The sequence below is a fragment of the Gambusia affinis genome, linkage group LG11 (assembly GCF_019740435.1).
Source record: "Gambusia affinis linkage group LG11, SWU_Gaff_1.0, whole genome shotgun sequence".
Lineage (NCBI taxonomy): Eukaryota > Metazoa > Chordata > Actinopteri > Cyprinodontiformes > Poeciliidae > Gambusia > Gambusia affinis.
In genome coordinates this window covers 10448502-10468807 of record NC_057878.1, presented here as the reverse complement: position 1 = coordinate 10468807, position 20306 = coordinate 10448502, and the positions used below count along the sequence as shown (strand labels likewise).

At 36.9% G+C, this 20306-nt stretch overlaps 2 protein-coding genes and 1 long non-coding RNA gene across 5 annotated transcripts; all 3 read left to right on the top strand.

Moving 5' to 3' along the window:
• The first annotated feature begins 408 nt into the window (after positions 1 to 408).
• On the top strand, positions 409 to 5319 carry atp6ap2 (ATPase H+ transporting accessory protein 2). The gene is made up of 9 exons (XM_044130674.1): positions 409 to 560; positions 1324 to 1454; positions 1562 to 1690; positions 1785 to 1880; positions 1988 to 2125; positions 2805 to 2858; positions 2965 to 3114; positions 3204 to 3323; positions 4498 to 5319. Exons 1-9 carry the CDS (start codon positions 428 to 430, stop codon positions 4690 to 4692), a joined length of 1146 nt encoding a protein of 381 aa, XP_043986609.1. The 5' UTR covers positions 409 to 427; the 3' UTR covers positions 4693 to 5319.
• A 2191-nt stretch (positions 5320 to 7510) lies between these two features.
• On the top strand, positions 7511 to 9610 carry LOC122839266. Its single transcript, XR_006372013.1, has 3 exons — positions 7511 to 7659; positions 8452 to 8541; positions 8755 to 9610. It is a non-coding gene; the product is annotated as an uncharacterized LOC122839266 (long non-coding RNA).
• Positions 9611 to 11091: 1481 nt separating this feature from the next.
• LOC122839265 lies at positions 11092 to 18542 on the top strand. Of its 3 annotated transcripts, XR_006372012.1 has the most exons (8): positions 11092 to 11307; positions 14003 to 14077; positions 15130 to 15195; positions 15295 to 15404; positions 15959 to 16005; positions 16076 to 16198; positions 17212 to 17339; positions 18200 to 18542. XR_006372012.1 is itself a non-coding variant. In XM_044130671.1 (7 exons), exons 2-7 carry the CDS (start codon positions 14024 to 14026, stop codon positions 18316 to 18318), a joined length of 717 nt encoding a protein of 238 aa, XP_043986606.1. In that variant the 5' UTR covers positions 11093 to 11307; positions 14003 to 14023; the 3' UTR covers positions 18319 to 18533. The 3 variants fall into 3 exon arrangements, 2 of the variants coding, with proteins under 2 accessions (XP_043986607.1, XP_043986606.1); XM_044130671.1 differs by having other exon boundaries at positions 11093 to 11307; positions 15959 to 16198; positions 18200 to 18533; XM_044130672.1 differs by lacking the exon at positions 14003 to 14077 and having other exon boundaries at positions 15959 to 16198; positions 18200 to 18541.
• The last annotated feature ends 1764 nt before the right edge of the window (positions 18543 to 20306 follow it).

Below are 20306 nucleotides of genomic sequence, written 5' to 3'. Positions count from 1 at the left end.
CAGATTTCACATTTTATTTTCTTTAAAAATGTTTGCCAGTGACCCCACCCCCATTTCAAATTATTTAACCTTTAAAGCAATCAGAGTATCACAGTGAAGGAGGCTGCACTCTTCAGAATTAATTAGGAAAAGTTTACAAACCATGTATTCTTTTCCATTAAGGTGCTACTGTTATTTTTGTCGGTGTTCCACTTTAACTGAAACGCTCCTACTTCCGACTTCCGAGGTATATGGAACGCAGCGATATAACCCAGACATAAAAAATACAGTAATCTAAATTAACAGAGTTAAACATTTCACCTTATTAGACGTACGTATGGTACACAAAAACTGTAGACAGCATTTCTTTCTAATATTTTATTATTTTTTTTAGACAACTGGTAGTAGCTGGCTCGTCTTGCTGCTACAAACTACAAACGCTCCCATCATGCTTTGTTCTGCCAAGACGTCAGGTCAGCTGATCGTTGCTGTTCGTAGGAGAAAGATGTCGGTGACGACCTGCCGAACGATGGAAGCTGGTTTTACCTTTGCGTTTGCTCTCTGTTGCCTTGCCTTAGCAGGTAGGAAGTGTCCAACGCTAAACAATCGACACTCATAGTTTCACAAACCTCCTTCGTTGTATTTCTAACATCGCGGCCTCATGTGTGGCCTCAATATTCATCTGAAAGGTCGCTACTTAGCCCAGGAACATCGTTAGGATGGTCATTTAGCTTTTTTCCCCCTGTTATTCCCGTGTTTTGCTTCATCTGTCAATGAGAATCAGAAAAGTAATCCATGTAAATACCAGTGCTTTTGGAAAACTATTCAGCTCCGGCTTCATGAAACTTATCGAATAGCTTAACACAACTCTTGCTTTTTGCTAGTCGTTATGCTAGCGTTAAGGTTAAATGTGTCATTTACACTTTAAGGTTACAATTATATCCATTGAAAATGTTTATAATAACGTGGTGTCTAGTTTCTGGTTATTAATTGTTAGCCTGTGCTGTCATGTGACGCTTCTGGGCTACTGGTTCCTCTTTAACTTCCATCTTTGCTGCTGCTCCATGTCACGAGTGTATTTCTCCATCCACGGAGCTGTTAACATTGTTGCCAAGATTTCACATTCTTTTTGGTCTGCAAATGAGGCTACCTATTCTGTTTTGATTTACTTTTACTTAAAATTTATGCAGGTAGTGCAGTCATAAAACTATTATAAAGCATGGTAATTTTAAATGGAGCAATAAATGTTATTGTGAGAGCTTTGCAGTAGCTATAATGGTGCAAAATCTTTTTAAAAAGTATCCTTTTTTGCTTGGGCTGACAAGAGTCTCCATTGTTCTTCAGGTGTCCATGGAGACAGCTTCACGGTCCTTCAGGCTCCCGAGTTTGTGTCGTTCCAGAAAGGAGACTGGCCGGTTTCTGGAGAGAAAGTCCCTGATGTGGTGGCTCTGACTATGGGCTTCTCTATTCAAGAGGTATCTTATTTGCAGTAAAGAAAAACATAACTGTTGACCTTTGCTTTTATAGATGCGTCTTGAGATCACAATGTTGGTAGCCTAAAAAAATGCAATTGTTTGCCCAGGATCTGCTGTGGCCTGGCCTCCAGGCTGGTCCGTTGTTCCAGCGTCCCCGGGCTAATGTGTTGGTGGTGGTGAGAGGAGTTGACAGCCTGGCTCTCCCTCAGACTGTGGCTTCCTACCCTCTGGAAAATGTGAGTCAAGCAATTCTTGGAAGATAGTAGATTAAAATCTACAGTATAAGGAGAATATGTGTGCTCAGTGTGCTGCTGGCTTCTCCTCTCTCAGCCAGTACCCTTCACCCTGGACAGCGTTGCAGAGACGGTCCACTCTTTGTTTTCCGAATACACCCCCGTAGTGCTACAACTGGCTCCAAGTGAGGAGGTAAAAAAAAATAAAAAATCAGCTTACACAAAACAGGGAACAATAAATACCTTTAAATATGCTGATTTATTTTTCTATATCTTTGCCTAATGTTTTGTCCCCTGCAGCGGCTGTACATGCTTGGCAAGGCCAATGCTGTGTTTGAGGACCTTCCGGTCACCTTACAGCAGATCCGCGGACGCCTATCCCAGGATGGCTCTGTGCTGACTGCTCTTCCCCTCAACTCCCTAAGCAGAAATTCAGAAGTTGGTGTTTAACATTTGCAGTACACCTTAGCTATATCTTGTATAAAAAATAAAATAAAATTAAAAAATACTATAAGAATGATTTGAACCACGGTTGAAACAATTAATCATGATAAATCAATTATTAAAATAATTGTCAACTACTTTAGTAATTGATTAATCTTTAGCTGGGGAATACTGACTCCAAACAGGCAATTTGTTGAAAGAACAACACACTCAGAGAAGTAAGTCAAAACTGTTATTTATACAGTCTGTATAAAAACCTTGATGTTTTCCACTCAGAAATTCTGAAGTGCCATGATTTTAGCTTCACCTGGTTCAAATTCAGTTAAAAAATAATTCCTGTTAAGCACATTTCTATCTAATTATTAATAAGTTAATCCAAGAACCAAATGTTCAAACATTCACTAAAGGAATGCTGTGCTGCTGCGTTTTTAGCAAAAAAAAAAAAAAATATATATATTTTTTAAAATAAGTAGGAACATTTCTGAAATTTTCTGAAAGGGCTTACATGGTAAAATAAAAAAGCTACAGAATGTTCTATATATTTTTTAATTCAAATAATCCATTACTAAAATGATCATTAGCTGCAGCCCTAATTTGAACCTGAAAAAGATTTTGTCTGTTTATGTTCCTACCAAACTTCACACCATAACCTTTCTATTTATTTTGGTCTTAGGCTGACTTGCTCTTCCTGTCTGAGGTTCAAGTGCTGCACGATATTACCGCTCTGGTAAGCTGCCCCCAAATGTCGCAGACCTCTTTTTTTTTTTTCTTTTCTTCCATCGTAGAAAGGAAACTGCTGAATCAGGTTTGAATTGGATCTTCTCCTCTTGCAGCTCCAGAGGCACAGACACCTGGCCAAGGACTTCTCCCCTGATCTGTACTCTCTGGAGCTGTCTGGCTTGGAGGAGCTGAGTCGTCTTTATGGCAAGGACTCTCCTCAGTACCGCGACGCCACGGCCATTCTTGCTTCTGTCCTCCAGAAGGTAACGAGGAGATCTGAGGGAGTAAAACAACTGTCAGCATTATCTTTGATTTACCTCAGTTTTAACCATGCCCTTGCTTTTTATTACAGTTTGGAGAGGACATGTATCGACTCTATGGCAACAGGGCTGTAGTGGAGGTTGTTACTGTGAAAACCTTTGAAGCGCCTTTGACCAGAAAGTCTCGTTCAATCTTGGAATCTAAACAGATTGTAAGTCTGAAAGGATCCTGTGATACTTCTAATAAGCTGTGGCAGCTGAGAGAGAGAGAGAGAGAAAGAGAGAGCACTAGTTCAGTTATTTAATGAGAAATGGGTAGTTAAACCATTTATACCAAGAAGCTTAAACTTGCATAAAATTGAAAGCAAAAAATACTCAAGTGTAATCAATAAGCTACTCCAAACATAAACAAAATATCTGGGAGCATTAGTAGTTATTTATAGTAGCAGCTTCATGCTCTTGCTTGCTTTTTTTTTATATTTCTTTAGTGACATTAAGGAAATGTTGTGGCATGTTGTTTTGAATATTAAAATGCAATGATATTTCCTTTTGTCCCTACACAAAAGCACTGTATAGTTTTACACTGAACAGAGACCTTTAACACTTAGTTTTAAGAAATCCATTTTTTGTTTGTCAAAACATAAAATAGGCTTCGTGCAAGGATTTCAGTGCTTTTGTATCACAACTACGTTAAATAAAGAGACGCTGGAAAATTACAGTAGGTCAAACCTGGACTTAGTTTGTCTGCTACAATAAGAATAATCAAAACACAGTTTATGATTTGTGTAATTTTTAGTTCATAAAATTTCCAAAGGAATTGCTAAATTTCCCTAAATTATTGACAACGTATGAGGGTTGTCTTGTGAGCTCACAACCTTGAGCACACCCAATTTAAATTAAAGCTATTTCTCCTTTTTTAAATTTAGCCTCCAGAGTTCTTTGTGTACATCATATGGAAATGGGACATATCATCTGATGTAGCATGTTGTGAAATTTTAGTCATCTGTCAATCTTTTCAGTTAATATGTAAGCAGTTTTCATTGCCAATAAGTGCTTGTTTAGGTTTACCAAGATAGTGATCTGGGCATGTCACCAGGTTGGTCTTAGTGGTCACTTTTGTGCATCTAATCAGGATTAACATATGTAGCGACAACCTGAATAATTTTGTCATATAATGGAATATTGGTTAGTTTGCCCTTATTGATACCTGTGAGTGTTGTGGTTTGAACACAAACTGAATATTATGAGTGGAAGATTTGTTGTAGATTGTTTTGTCAGAATGTATCTGTACCTAGTAAACGCTATATAACCAACTGAACTGAATTAGATAAATGTGTCTACATACGCTTTGTGTTTTACTTATTTGACTGGGTCGAATATTTCCAGAGTAACCCGGGCAGCCCCTACAACCTGGCCTACAAGTACAACTTTCAGTACGCTGTGATCTTCAACATCGTGCTGTGGCTGATGATCGCTCTGGCCCTCGCAGTCATCGCCATTGCTTACAACCTGTGGAACATGGACCCGGGATATGACAGCATCATCTACAGGATGACCAATCAGAAGATCAGGATGGATTAAGTCCTGCCAACACCACCCCTGCTGCATCCTTACAGTTCTCTGGTGAATATTTGTGTTTGTGTTGATGTCTTGTGTTGTAACTGTATCTGTGAAAGTTCGGTGGGAGGAAGAGCACAACACTGAATTGTTTTTGAGTTTACATCACTGATATGAAATGCTGACATTAAATTATATCCAACTAAATCATGGCAGCATTAAATTGGTGCCCGTTCAGCCAGTCTTTAGCAATATTATCCCATGGAGTGTACACTGAACAAATATTGCCTTCCTCCTTTCAGCTTCACAGCTCCAATCATTCCTTCCTTTAACTTCAAACATTTTTCTCACTGGTGATTGCAAGTCCATTTTTATTGTAAAAAAATATGTTATAGAGAAAGTAGATTTGTTGTTTTGTTTGTTTTGCTGTATGGAGCTGTCAAAGGTTTAAGTTAAAGAAAAATCTGTGTATATATTGAATATGCGAATGTATGAGAATGTATGTTTTTGTTTTGCTGTGCTTCTTCCAATAACAGGTATTTGTTGGACCGTGTAGAAACTTGACCCTGATGTTTGCCATTATAGTTAAAATGGCATAAAAGAAGCTCTGTAAACTGCAATAAATGCTTAACAATAAATTATTACAAGTATTGTGCTAGTTTGAACTTATTGTACCAGGTTAAGCTGTGACGGGGGTAAAAAATAATAAATCAGCACTGTTATTTCATTTTTACATTTCTTATTGATGCAGCATTGTTAGGTGTTTGAGAAAAATGGAACATATTTTTAATTGCCTAACATCTGCAGAAAAGTTAAGATCAAAATCAATATATTAGAATTTAATTGAAAAACAAACTCAGATTCATTACACAGTTTTTTTTTAAAATTTTGGTAACTGTTTTACAGCTAATAAAATTTTTAGGTTTCTCAGAAAATTAGAATACCACACAATTGAAATAAAATTTATTTAATATGGAAATGTTAACCTGTTCGTGGGACAATATGTTTGAGATAATTTTAGTATGAATTACTGCAACAATGCAGCGCGGATGGAAACAATCAGCATGCGTCCTTTTTGAGGTGTAAAGGAAAACCACATAGCTTTACCAGCAGTTTCAACTCGTCTATATTTTTGGGTTTGACGTCACTCATCTTCACATTGACAGATTTTCTGTGAATACTAGGTCATATGCATTGACCACGGTGATGCTAAGCAAATGTAAAAGTAAGCATTGCTACATTCAGCAGTGTGGATAGGTGTCAAGTTCAGGTGAAAATGGAAAGGAATATTTCCATAAAGTTTGAAAGCAGAAGGAAACTTGGAGTGCTCTGAAGAGTCCTGGTAGATGCCTGCTGTGACTTTCATCTTCTAAAACTAAGTGGATCAACTCCAGCTCTAACATGGCTCCTCAAATTATCAATGTGGAAACTCCCACTGGAACTAAACCAGTGACGTGCGGTGAGGTTCATAGCTGGTGAGGCACTGACGTCATCAGAATCAGATTTGCAAATAGATGCATAGATTGACAGCAGTTTACAGGTTATGTTTCACTTCTGCATCCTCCTTACACATACAAACTGTAGCTCACAAAACACACATTTCCTTAAAAAACAAAACAAAATAAATGTCGAAAGTCGGGATAAGCGAGAGGAAATAAATCACTATCTCTATTATAATCTATCGCTGCACTTGACTTGCTTCCCGAATCGTTTAGCCTAGCTCGCTGTCACTTACTCGGCAGTTGAGGAGTGAACAAGACGAACGTCTGGGATCTTGAGCGCCCCCTGCCATGAGGCAAGAGAACTGCCTGCCTCACCTCGAACCTGTTCTCTGCCGTTTATTATCGCTCATTACACGAAACACGTTACACAAACACAGTTGGTGACAAAAAGCACTGTACATTATATACATAAGCTAAATTATTGGAAATAAGTTCACATATTAAATTAGTTTAAACCATTTTATTGACGCCGTACAGCAACATGCTCTCTCCGCTTAGCAGCCAGCGCAGAGCCAGAGGTTGCGCAATCCAAGGTGAGGCAGAGCTCGCTGCTGCCTCACCGGCATCGCTTCCAAGCATTTGAATGGGAAAATAAGAAAATTCAGCGATTTCGAACAAATAAAAATCGAAATTGGTGAAGCTACATGAAAAATAAATATTTTTAGTACAAACCACCGGATGAATATAACAATTTAAATTACTTTATGATTATATATTTTCTTTCTTTCCATGATGGCTGGTGAGGCACTGCCTCACCTGCCTCCCCTGACCGCACGTCACTGAACTAAACCAATTCGGTTTCTGTGCCTCTTCTCTCTCTCCCTCCTGATTCTGTGACTTTGATTTTTAAATGAAATGCAAAACGCAATTTGGAATGCCGAACATGTCAAGTCCATTTTCCATACATGCCCAGGCAAAACTATTTTGAAGTTGCTTCTGGTTCAGAGATAACTTAACACAAAGAATCAGACAGTTGCAATTAGACAGTAAAAGAAAAAAAAGGAAACTCACTTCCTCATTTTTCGTCGGTATCACTCTTTGAACAACGATTGAAAGGAGTACCAATTAAGTTTTTTTATATATATAAATAATCTTCTAGTTTTTTAGATGCACTAGATAATTACAGAACACGTAGATGTTAACATTGTGTAACAGTTTATATGACTTCCCCACAGATTCCACAGCTCATAAATCCCGATTATGTGTCCTTGTATTACGAGTATATCTCTTTAAATAGCATTGTTGTGTCTTAAGTTGCGTAACGGCTCAGCCAATCACAAGCATATTGGATTTCTTAAGCTCCGCCTCTAGTGTTATTCTCAGTCTATGATTGGTTGTATTTATTCCATGAAGCGCTAGTATTTATATTGAGACGTTCGGGTAGAGCTGAACAGAAAGAGGGTAAACAAGTCTGACAATTGCGACTCTGAAGTTCATCGAAACTGCAGCGTACAACACAAAAGACCAATGGTCTGACTGCTGGTAAAAGGTATATATTTTTTATTATTCGTGTATAAATTATTGACCATGCCCGGAAGATAAGTACAGCTTTCTGTTTACAATTTTTCCTTAGCACCAAGATTTACGTTTTAGAGCTTTTTTTAGAAGCTAAAATATGTTTAAATTCTTTACGATTCAGTTCTGCGTATTTAATATGGTTTAGAATTTAATGAAGTGAAATAAGTTTGAAGATGGATTTTCGTGCTGGTAATAGTTTCCTCCTCGGACAATAAAACAAGGAAGTGCTACTCTCCATTATCAATTCTCGGGTCTTAATATGTTTCCGCTCCCAGCTTGATTTTCTGCCCTTTTTAAGCCTGATTTGCGCTGTCTAATCGCATTTTATTTCGACCGTATTAAAGGCTCAGTTTTAATGGTTTGTTTACAAACAGCTTAATTATATGGTTCGAATTTATCTTAACACATTTTTTTCCATTGTGGAGAACAGATATGGGATGATTCAGCTGTTCTCTGTCATATTGTCCCCGAGCACTGGGAGTACATTGTGTTTCCCTGTTGCTCATTTAGTTTAATTTGTGTCCTAAAGTAAGGTGTAGAAATGTTTTTTTTTTTTTTTGGGTTTTAAAAAATAAAAATAAAAATAAAAAATAAATAATAAAATCTCACTGTCCTAAACTGAGTTAATGAAAACTGTGAGAAAAATGTTTATTATAGAAAGGCAGCCCTGAAAACCTTGCTGACATTTATTGTTTAAATTAGAGGGGAAAAAAATATGACTATTTAAAAAACAAAATGCATATTTGTACTTCTTACACTGTAGCTTGCGCCTACGTGGTGAGGAAGATCAGGGCTTCTGTTTCTGAGGGAGAGCAGGAAGAGAAACCCATCCGTACACCATGTAGTGCAAAAGGTAAGAAACTGACATCAAAGCTGATTTTCTATATCCTTCAAAGAAGACAATATTTTTTTTAAATCCTAATCTTAAATGAGCCACTTGTTTAACATGCATGTAAGATTCTTACATTATCTTATACTTATATGCATATGTTTGAGAAATTTTTTTTTTTCTTTGCTATTTTAATCTGTCATGACATGTCATACCTCGCTTGTGTTTCACTTGTAGCTGAAAGCAAATCGGGGCGAAGATCAAAGTCTTCCTCAACTGCTGCCCTGAACCCGGGACACGATGAAGGAGTCGACGGTGCAGCGGCAGCAGCAGCAGGGACGTCTTCAGGGGCACCTGTGCAGAACTGTGGCTCCTGACGTTAAATTTCGGACTGGATGCTGGGACTGTGGTGAACTCGCTCTCAAAAGATGATTTATATATTGGAATTATGTTGGATGTTTCACTGCAATGAAGGAACCACATTAATTGGATGGCTGGTGTTGTTTTTGACACAAATCTATAAACTGAGTACTAAAAGTTAATTTGAATACTTTCCAGTTTTCCACAGTTTCCAGTGTCTAGCTCCGAATGTCCCATAAAAAGGCCTTTTTCACAGCAGATGTTTTGACACCTCTGTAAAACAAGTGCAATTAGTAGCATAAGTCGTGGGAATTTTCCTTTTGCTGCCCTCAAGCGCAACAAAATGTAATGAGGGCATCATGTTGGTTAGAACTGATGGCGTGTGTGGGTAGTTGGTGTATTTCCTGTGAAAAAGGCCTACATTCATGTACTGCAGCGTTTGACGGCTGGCTCACCAACCTCTGCACCCAGAGAATGAACAGGCCTGATGTTCCTGCTGTTACACCAGTAAACATAATTATGTTAAAAAGCTTTGTTTGGGTATTTATACCTGTTTAATAGACTTATACATTATATATTCATGTCAGAATAGGTAATATGCACATCATTGGATAAAGTAAATGGAGTAAGTGAACTAATCTTAAATGTATATTTTACAGATGTGTTTATTTGTATATCTGTTCTAAAAATGTTATAAGGTTACATTTGCAATAAATTTGGAACTGCATTGTAATACATTGTGTTTTGCATTTAATTTCTTACAGCTAACTTTAAAAATAAAAGAATGTAAAGTCTGTTCTGTTGGCTTGTTTGGTATGAAGCATGCCACAGCACCGAAATGGTCATTGAACACCATGCTAGCAAACAACCACCATGAAGTTAGAGAACGACTCCAAAAGCAGACATAAATGAGAGATGATCAAAATCGCTGAGCCGGCCTTGAGATACAAGATCACACCATGACCCTGTCGCCTGATCCTGAAATAGGTGTGATAAAAAGCATGGGTAACCCCCAATCCATTCTGATTTAGAAAACAAAAAAAAAAAAAATGCTGGGTTTGTCACGCCATTAGTCTTCTTTTCTTTTTGTCTGCATTACAGATAAAAAAAGACAAAAACAAACTTGTACTGCAGAATAATTACGCACTTGGTCTAAATTAAACATATTTCATTTAGACAAAATGAAAAAAAATCATATTGTCCTTGTCTTTATGCATGTACTTGGTGAGTACTTTGAGACTTAAGTTATTCTTCTCACGTTGATCTTTTTACCAGAACTTCAACACAACTATAATGTAGATAAAATTTTTTGGAAGTGTCTTTTTTGTGTGCACTCTAATTAGTTTGCCTTTATATTCTAGATTTGATGTTGAGAAACTTTATTTATAGCTGCTTAGATATAATCCCTGTAATGCATACAAAGCACTGAGTAGCACATATATAAAAAAACAGCCATGTTACAGTGGAATACTAAAACCAAAACCTATGACAAAATTTCTGGATTTGTTTTATGCCACCATTATATAGAGTGCTATGAAAAATAGCAGTACCTTGAAGTCTATTCTTGCACAATTGATTTGAATTCTTTTTTTTTTTTAAAGAAAAAATCTAGCATTCATTTTTAAAATCTGAATAGTATTTTGTGCATTTGTTTTTTTAATAAGTTCCCTTTTCTTTCAGTGCAATGTTTTTTGTGTATTTATTTTTATGTCACTAGTCCAAAAACGAAAAAGATCTTATGGTGTAGGAATAATACCTTTATTTTGTTTTCTTCGCGAATAAACAGCATCATGAAGAACAAGAGTAACACAAGATAGGAATAAAGTTCTTGAGAAATTTGAATCATTGTTTAAAGGGTGCTGTGCAATACAACTATACACATATTCACTGCACTTTTCAGATTTTTAGTTGTTAAAATTTTTGATAATCAAATATTATTCTTTCTTTCGCTTCAATGTTACGCAAAGGTGTTTCATTACATTAAAAACCTTGTAGTATGAAATACCACTGCATGGCCAGGAGGGGCCAGTAGAGCTTTCTTTGGACACCAAATTTATATGTGTGGTCGTTGACCTCCCAACTCAGTTCGACTTTCTGGAGCGACTTAATGCCACCGATAGCTATTTTATTTAGGTTAATTCATTAATTAATTCTTTAATTAATTTACTATTATTAATATGATGGGCTCGTGAATAGTTTTGTTTTCTGGACGCAAACCTTTTCGGAATATTTTTCTGGGTGCACTTCCTCCTTTCACCGGATGTTGCTGCAGGAACCAGAAGCGCCTGTTGAGTGCAGAGTCTAGCCCTTTGGAGAGGATGTGTGCCGTCTTTTCAAGGAAGGTGCGACAGGAAAACACAGTTGAAAAAGCTTTTCTCTCTATTCTACTGATATAAAGAGAGGCTATCAGAGGAGGCCCTGGCCTGCAGGGTAAGTTTTGTCTCTACTGCAGTTAGCAGCGTGGACAACATTTAGCATGAACGCGGCAAGCTACGTCTGCTAGTGTTAGCTTCGAAGAAGAATACACTTTCTGTAGTTTAGCTGTGAAGAAAATAACTTATAAAGCACATCACGTATTGGCTGCGAACGTGTGCACGACTTAAACACGGACGGCCGGTTTTTCAAAAATGTGACACACGTGTTAACTGTGCAACACAAACATGGGCTCCAATGACAAAAGGAACCTTGACTTTCCTGGCTTATTTTCATACCGAGAGATATCAAGCAAACTGGTTATTTCAGATCAGCTATATTGCTTTTGATGGTTTCCCACATATTCCCGTCCTAGGCTTAACGGTGTTTTACATTTTTGTATTAATCACATAGGTTTTCATCATACCCTTCTTTACTAAAGTTGTTTACTTTCATGTTTTTTGTCCAGTGTAATCTCAATAGATGTAGAGGGTAGCATCATTTTCGTATTTTTCTAAATCAAGCTTAAGTGTCTTCAAGCATAAAACCAGGCCTACATAAAATTAAGAACTAGGAAACTTTCACAGGCCTTGTTTTATGTCATTGAGAAGATTTGGTTTAGAGATAATATATTAGAATTTCATGTTGACGCAATAGTGTCAATCTGTAATGCCCTTTTTTCAGAATGAGATCAATTTACACTGGACTATTACTGAAGGAAAAAAGAGGAACTTTCTCTTTATATTATACTAAATCATATTTTTTTGTTTTTACCATGTTATAATGTCCTTCCCTCATGAAAGACCTTGCCAAAGTGTTGTATTGACTCTTTCATGCATGTCCTGGACTTCTGTGTGGCACCCAGTCAGGGGTGCCTCACTGCTTGCTCACCACTTATTTACCCAAAGGTGAGCTCCATCGTAGATCTAAATTCTGCGTTTTTCCCAGTTGGAAAAATCAACTGGAACACCCCCTGAAGTTGGATTTGTCTCTGTGACAGTGTGAGCAAGTCCGACTACCCCCAATTAAGGCTAACTTCACGCTTCAGTATGGCTTCTCGCATCTACTGTAGTAAGCATGGGTAGAAACACATATTTTACGAGACACACATGTAAAGTGCGTCTAAGATCAGTGTTACATGGAACACCTGCAACTCTAAACTGAACAAATTGTTCAGTACATAAGAGGTACCGTGAGCAATGTCTGTGGGCGTTGAAATCCCAACTGGAATGTTGGTGTCTCGGGTGTGATGCCAAACTCAGCTTCGATTTCCGAGGTAACGTCCGATGCAGCACCTCCACTGCGCCTTCCCCAAACACCTCCATCTGATTAGCGGAAGCAGCAATTAGCAAACACCTGGTGGAACTCCACGTCTCCTGAGCTTAACAACTAAACTACAAAGCTCGTAAGAACGTTTAAAGCCATGAAGAATCATTGTTGGGATGACATGAGGAGGGAGTGTTGGAAAGGGAAGGAGGTGAATTTCCAGGCATCAGATGTGGCTTTGATGCAGACTCAAACTTTTTTTAAGTTATGGTTGATAACTTGCAACACAACAACTGAAAGTAACATAGATTGATGATTGTGCTATAAAATTGTACTATATACCTGGACAATACATAACACCGTTACTTTACATCCAGGTTAGAGTATTATTGTTTAAAAGGAGTAGCAACTTTGTCTAATCCAGATGGGAAATAACCAATTGTTCACAGAAGATTCACATGACCTTCGGATAAAACGTAGACCCTTTAAAGCTTGCAATTGTTTTTCTAAAAATAAAACAACAAAAAGACTGTGGGAAATTATCTTTCTATTTCATGTCTTGTAGTCCTTTGAAAAAAATAAAATAATTTGAGCTAATCAATATCAGGATTGACTGGTCAGGTCCCAAAGAAAACTAGAAATCTTTATCTTGAAGAGAAAAAAAAACTGATCAGTACATGTCTACATATTTCTGTTGATCTAGTTTTCATAGTAGAACATATAAATAAAGTGCCTAAACAGAGAAAACTTGTAGTTACAAAACATTCCCTCTAGAAATGTATAAATAATATTGTCCAGGATGTTTATTAAGGCATTTGTTCAAACACACATAAAGAAGAAATTCTGTCACTTATATTATATCAGAATTTTATGATTACTTGGCATAATTAATTGTATTTAATATTAAAATTGCACTGGATAAGTCACAAGGCTTGGATTTAAAGAAACTGCAACAAGGTCAAATATAATTAAGAAACAAAATCTGAATATCTTTGGCATGGATTAAATTGGTAAACAATTATGTATTTTATTGTAACTGTTCTCAAGTCAGATTACAGCTTGACTATTGTAAGTTTAACTACTACATATTCATTTATAATCACTCTTTTCTTGCAAGTTATAGTATGGACTTAACCATATCACCTGCAGATTGTTTAATAGAAATTGACTTGAACAGAGGAAATATCTGCATAGAAAATAAAGTTTTGCTCAATCCACCTCAAACTCTTATTCTCTCTTTGAACTTTTTATTATGTCTTCATGTATCATTTTACTTTGAGGGTGAGTGAGTTAGTTATTTAACTAATCAAATCACTGGCATAGCTACCAAAGTAAAAAAAAAAATCTGATTTTGATCATATTGACAATCACTGCATATCTAATTATTCTGTTCTATGTTTGCCAGAGGACAAACTTATTTATTATGTGCTTTACGTGTGTCTTCCAGTGCCTTATGAAATCTTGAACGATGATGGAGCGAAGAAGAGCCTTAACTATTCCGTTTGTTGACAAGGAGAAGCTGGTATTTGTTAAATTAGTTCTTGATTTTCAGTTTGTTTAGTTGCATGTTACCTTGTCCGTGTATCTGAGCCAGAATGTCCTGCTGGCTTGCTATGTGGCTGAGATTGTCTTACTGCAGTTCTGTGTAAATAACCAATCCTACTCAAAGTTTGTATCTTTACAAAGTCAATTGCAATATTATTTCTGTCATCTGGTTAGGTTTGTCAGTCTGCTGTTTGGAAAAAAAGCTTAAAAACGTTACATTCTTCAAAATAAAACATGGAAAGATTTTTGCTCTTAAAGCAAGAACCGTATATATCCAGAATGACAAAATTTAATAGAATTAAGCTGTTGTATTTATGGGTCAGAAGCTAAAGCTCTGTACATTCAGAAAAAAACTAATTGAATATGAGAGTGGATGGTAAGTAATTGAAAATAAGTCTCAGTTCAGTCAGAGGAGAACACTAAAAAAATATCTTTATATTACATCTATAAGTAAAAATACAGGAAACTTTGATTTGATGAATATTTTTTAATTTCTTATATTGGTGTTGGTTTTTTTTACTTTGGTTGGAAAATTTTAATCCAAAATTTCACAATATCTTCTCAAAAAAAACCCTCATAATTTAAAACAGTATGTAGAAAATAATTAGTTTGGGCTTCACATGGAGGCAGCTAATCCTTCCAACATGAGACAAAAATTAGAAAATGTAGAAAACAGACAACCTTGTCTTGAAAATCAAATTAAGCAGTATTTGTATGTCATCATCATCATCATCATCATCATCCTTATCAGGAATGGATGAGGATGATGATCCTGCATCTGTCCGCTGCTGTTGTGACTGGACTTTCATCTAATTTGTCATCACCGTTGTTTGTACGTTTTGCTCTTTGTCATCATGTTGCCCCTTGAAGTGAACAGTTTTTTCAATCTCATTTTTATCTTTATACATATTCAGGGTTTTTTACCTGTCTTTCTGCTTTTTTTTTTTTTTACTAAAACACTTTTTAATCTGCTTTCGCATGTGACTACTTCAATAAAACTTTCTTAATTAATCACTGTCTGTATTTCAGATGGAAAACCCCCTGAAAATATCCGTGGCGTGCCTGTCATCAGAGTGCGGGAAGTTAGAAGCACAGGTACAACAACGCTGCGATTTCTCCGACCACTTCAACATATTTCATTATTGATAGTGGTCAGGAATATTTTCCTATATCTTTTTCTTCTCATCTTAACAGGTGCCCTGGACTGCATTTTCTGATTGTAAATTAAATTCTTGTAATTCAAGTCACAGAAAAGGGACCAAGATGTTCAATCACACCGTTTTTAAGTGTTCGGACATTCTGAGGTAAACAAGTTACAGAAGTAATATTGTAGTTTTTTTTAGTTTTTTTTTTAAGGAAAATTTAATATGCCTATACTGAAAGATTTTCCTGTTGTATACTTAATATAGTTAATTTTAACACAAGTTTGACACAAGCCATGAACGAAAAAGAAGAAAAGTTCTCTGTTCAGATGAGATAGAAGATTTTAGTTTGCATGAAAAAGTTCAAGGACTTTTATTATTTTAGCAAGGCACTATATATATTCTAATAATCCTACTTTGGTTAATCAATCACTACCTTTTCAAGTTAGAAAATAAATAAAATATTGGATAATTATTTTCAACTTTAAGTTGGATTAGTTGAAGGAAACATTGTTTTTAAACAACATGACTTCAATGCCATGTTATCATGACGACCCACATGGCTTATCTGCATTTCTCAGTCCCTCCCTGTCCCTTTAGCCGGAACAAATAAGGTTCTATCTGCCGTAAAGTTGAGCGTAAGCTTGAAAATGTTGACGAGCTACAATGTTGAAGGTGGAAGTTTTAGGAAAACAATTAACTTTTGTGTCCTCTAGGAGGAAGCCACGTCTTATCCTAAGAGACGTCTTAAAGACAGAATTGGGTAAGGATTATATAGAGAGGATAAAAATGAGTAAAAACAATAGACGGTGGTCCCGTTCTCGAAAGGATAGTGGCCGGCGCAAAGAGGAAGATGTCCCCTGCAGAGAAACTAGCTCCAATCAGTCTGATGGCAGGAGCAACAAGAGCAAGAATGTAACCCCTAAAGGCAAACGGAGAACCTCCACCTCTCAAAGGTAGGCTGACGTTTTTAAAATTATTTCCTCAAATGTTTCTAACTTTGGTACGAGGGGAAGAATCACATTCTGTTAAAAGATGGTTGGCTTTATGCGACTCAGTGTTAGTCCACATATTCATCAATTCATTTTCACGCGTTATTATTTTTTAATAACTTACTTCCTCTTTGTAATTCTGAAAAAAAAAATCATACTTGTGAACTTAATAATTTATACTTTTGGAATTTAAATATTTTGAGTGAATTATAGAGACAAATAATAAAAAAAATGTTATGTGTAGTCTAATATACGGTGAGTCTGTATTTATTGTTAAATATTTAGTGTCACACCCCATATATTATTGATTTTGGTTTTGATTCCTGTTTGGACAACTTGACTAAAGGAAACCTGATCAAACCAGATATAACTCTAAGCAATCCTGTGCTGCTTGATGCCATTTATTTAAGGTAAAAAGAAAATCTTAATAAAATCCTCCGTTTTCACTGTGGGTGAGAACTGACACGTGATCTGTGTGAAATGCCCCATGGCTGACATCTACTTTTAGAAACAACTCAAATTGTTTTGTTTCTTCTCTGTTTTGTTTAGTTAATGTGGATGTTCAGCAGGATCATGATGTTTCATAGGGAAAGGTCAAGTTTGTATTTGCTCCCTGAGTAAATATTTTTTTGCTTTGAGACCGTTCTGTGTTTGGTCTACACTAAGCATGGGTAGAATGGAGTTTTCCCACAACGCACTTGTTTCAGAGGAGTTTATTTATTTCATTTTTGGTACAGAATGTATGGAAACAACAAAAAAAGAGAAAATAATAAGGATTGGAGTTTTGAGATTTAAAAAAATTTAAATTTTTTTTTTGCACAAAAATGGACAAAGAAATTGGGAATTAGTCTTTATTCCCTAAACTGGTTTATTGTTTAAATTTAGTCTCAAGTTTGTGGTAACTTTTAAAATGACTTTGGTTGTAATGTGGTGGATAAAATGTACTGAGAATAATTCTGGGTATTTTATCTTTATAGACCAACAACTAGAAACAGAAAACCACAGAACACTGAAGAAGGAGCCAATGAAGAAAACCAAGATATCAAAGAAGTGATAATCGGCAAAGTCAGTGAAGAGAAAGACGAGACGTTTGCGGGGGTTGTAGGTGGGTCTACATTATCTGTGTTATAGATTTCAAATTTTCATTGTGAAGTGTAGCCCTTAAAATTTCCTACCCTTCCTTGTTGATTACTGCTGAAATAAATTCTTAACAAGAGAAACTCACTTTCTCACGATATGCTGGGCTATAAAAACCACTCAGTGGGCTAATGAGCTTTTCAGTATTGACGCTTTTTCCAGTTTCAAAAAGGTGGATCATCTAAGCTGACGATATGAATTGTGACATGTGAAACCTGAACAAAATTACAGAATGTTTTACTACCAAGAAGACTTTGTTCTGACAAAATAAGACTTTATTAAAGGAGCACCAAATTTGAAATACTATACTATACAGGCTGAATTCAAAGGAGAGAAACACATAAATAATACAAAAATCAATTAAACTGGTGTGCCTAATAAACTGGACGGTAAATCTAGTCATCCTGTTAAAATGAGAAACTGGTGGACTACTTTGAAACAAAACATCAACATTTTTGTTTTGATTTGGTTCAACAACTGTAACTGAGTGAAACTGCACCCTGGATCTGCTTAAAGCTAAATGTTTAAAAACAAAAACAGAAAAAAAAAACAAAACAAAGAAATGCTGACAAGGAGGAAGAGGTGGGCCAAGTCCCAGGAAGAGCTGGGGCATATCATCCTGTCAGAAGACGAGATCCAGGTGTTTTCTGGTCCAATCAGCACCAATTATCTGCTGCTGTGAAACACAACAAATGACATTGGGCCACAAAACCATGTGTATGTTTAACTTGACTTCAGGAAAATCTTTTATTCATTTCTTGTTGAATGATCATGAAATGTTATTTTTATGTTCCACCTTAGATGATTGCGTTTCTGTCTCTCATGCAGACTGTGGGTTGTCTCTGTGCTGGGAGCCAGCTGGGGATATTTCAGCTTCTGAGGAGATTGCTGCAGACTTGACTGGACCAGAAGATATGCAGCACAGTTTGGTATGTACAAGTTTTTAAAACTGAAAACAAAACCACTTATTTTCAGTGGTCTCGTCAAGTCAATCCCAGTTTAGGCTAGCTGTTCCCAACGTTTGGGCTCCATATGACAAACTAGGTCGTTTGGTTGAATCTGTGCTTACTGAGATCTCTGCATGTGGTGTTATTCTGGTGGAAACTAAATGTATTGGAACCTCTGGCTTAATTAGCTAAATAGAAACCACACTTGTGAACCTTATGCTAATTGTCTGCAGCCAGCTTTGGCTGTTGCCCTCATGTCTAAGGCCTTACAGCAAGGGTGGCCAAAGTCGATCCTCGAGGCCCTGCATCCTGCCCGTTTTAGTTCTCTCCCTAATAGTACCCCAACCTTTTCAGCAGGTCAATGTTCTTCTGACGAGCCATAATTTGATTCAGGTGCGTTAAGCCAGGGAGGGAACTAAAACGTGCAGGATGCCGGCCCTCCAGGACCGACTTTGGGGACCCCTACCTTACAGAATGTTTTCATACCATTCATGCTATTTTTTTTCTTAGTGTTTTTGTTTATCAACCGTCCAGTACAATGTTTTATTTATTATGTCTGAATGTTAAATATTTGAAAGCTCTCACCCCAATCCATGGACCCACACTTGTTCAGTCTGTGCTCAACCTAACATTTTGTCATACTGATCACAACATGGTTCTGTTTGAGCTCTCTCTACCAGGTGAGAGTATAAAAGCTGCTGTTTACTTCACTACTGCCATGAAACAACATGAACAAAGTTCATGTTTTTAATACAGAGGAAGTGATGTACTGCTTTTATGCCTCTTGGCAAAAGCATCCTGGACACGGGTTACCGCTTAAAACCACCTGAGCCGTGGTGTGTTTTAACGCGTCTCGTTCTGCCAGCAGGTCTGATGGCAAGTGTAAAGAGTGCCCTGCTAATCCAAGACTGGCATACATATTAGGGAATTATTGGTGGGGAAAATCAAAATATTTTTAATTGATTTCTTTTCTGAAAACAGCTACAGACAGCCCACAAATTGTCATCATATTTTCCGCTGTTTTCAAGGAGTTTCAGCAAAATTAGTTGCTGGTTATATAAACTCTTCTACTTGGCTCTTAATTAATATTCCCCCATCACCTTGCCAAATCTGAGAGACTACTGGACTGTCCGTCCAAATAAATGTTGACACCCTTTTAGACTCTGCGGTGTTGTGAGCTACTTCTAAACTTGGAGTTGTGCAACCGTTGGAGTACAGCTAATGTGGAAGCTTCAGACCTTCCAGTCAGATCTAAATTCCAGTTCTTTTCATTATGGAAATAATGTTCTTACTCCAACCTATTACATCAATATTTCCCTGACTGATCTTTAAACCCTTTAATGGCACTGAATCTGAACATTTAATAGTTTGTAAAGGGCACTAAAGACTTCATTCAAGTGGTGCAGATCCTGATTTTCTGACATATTTGTACTTTTCTCCTGACTCCATCAGGACTCACAAAGTGGGTCCTGGAGGGCCGGCATCCTGCATTTTTAGTTCTCTCCCTGGTTTAACGCACCTGGATCCAATGATGGCTCGTTAGAAGGCCTAAGAAGAACATTGACTTGCTGAAAAGGTTGTTGGTGCCATCAGGGAGAGAACTACAACATGCAGGATGTCGGGCCTTGAGGATCGACTTTGGGCACCTCTGCTCCAACACGTTCTCCTGCTATGGTGTATCGCAGGGATCGAATCTTGGGCTTATTTGTACCTCATGTGTTCTTTCTGTGGTATATTTTGGGAGAAAACATGGCAATGGATTCTTTTTTTTTATACAGTTAATTCACATTTATTAGAGAATTCTTTTAAAAATATTTTGCTAATGTAGTTATCCATCAGATGTTTATAAACCTATAGGCCACAGAGTTCAGGTTTGCTTTGCAGACACGTGGATCCTCAAGGGCTGCTGTCCTGCAACTTTTAGATGTGCCTCTGCTGCTCCACACCTGAATAGAATAATTAGGTCATTAAGGCTCTGTAGAACTGAT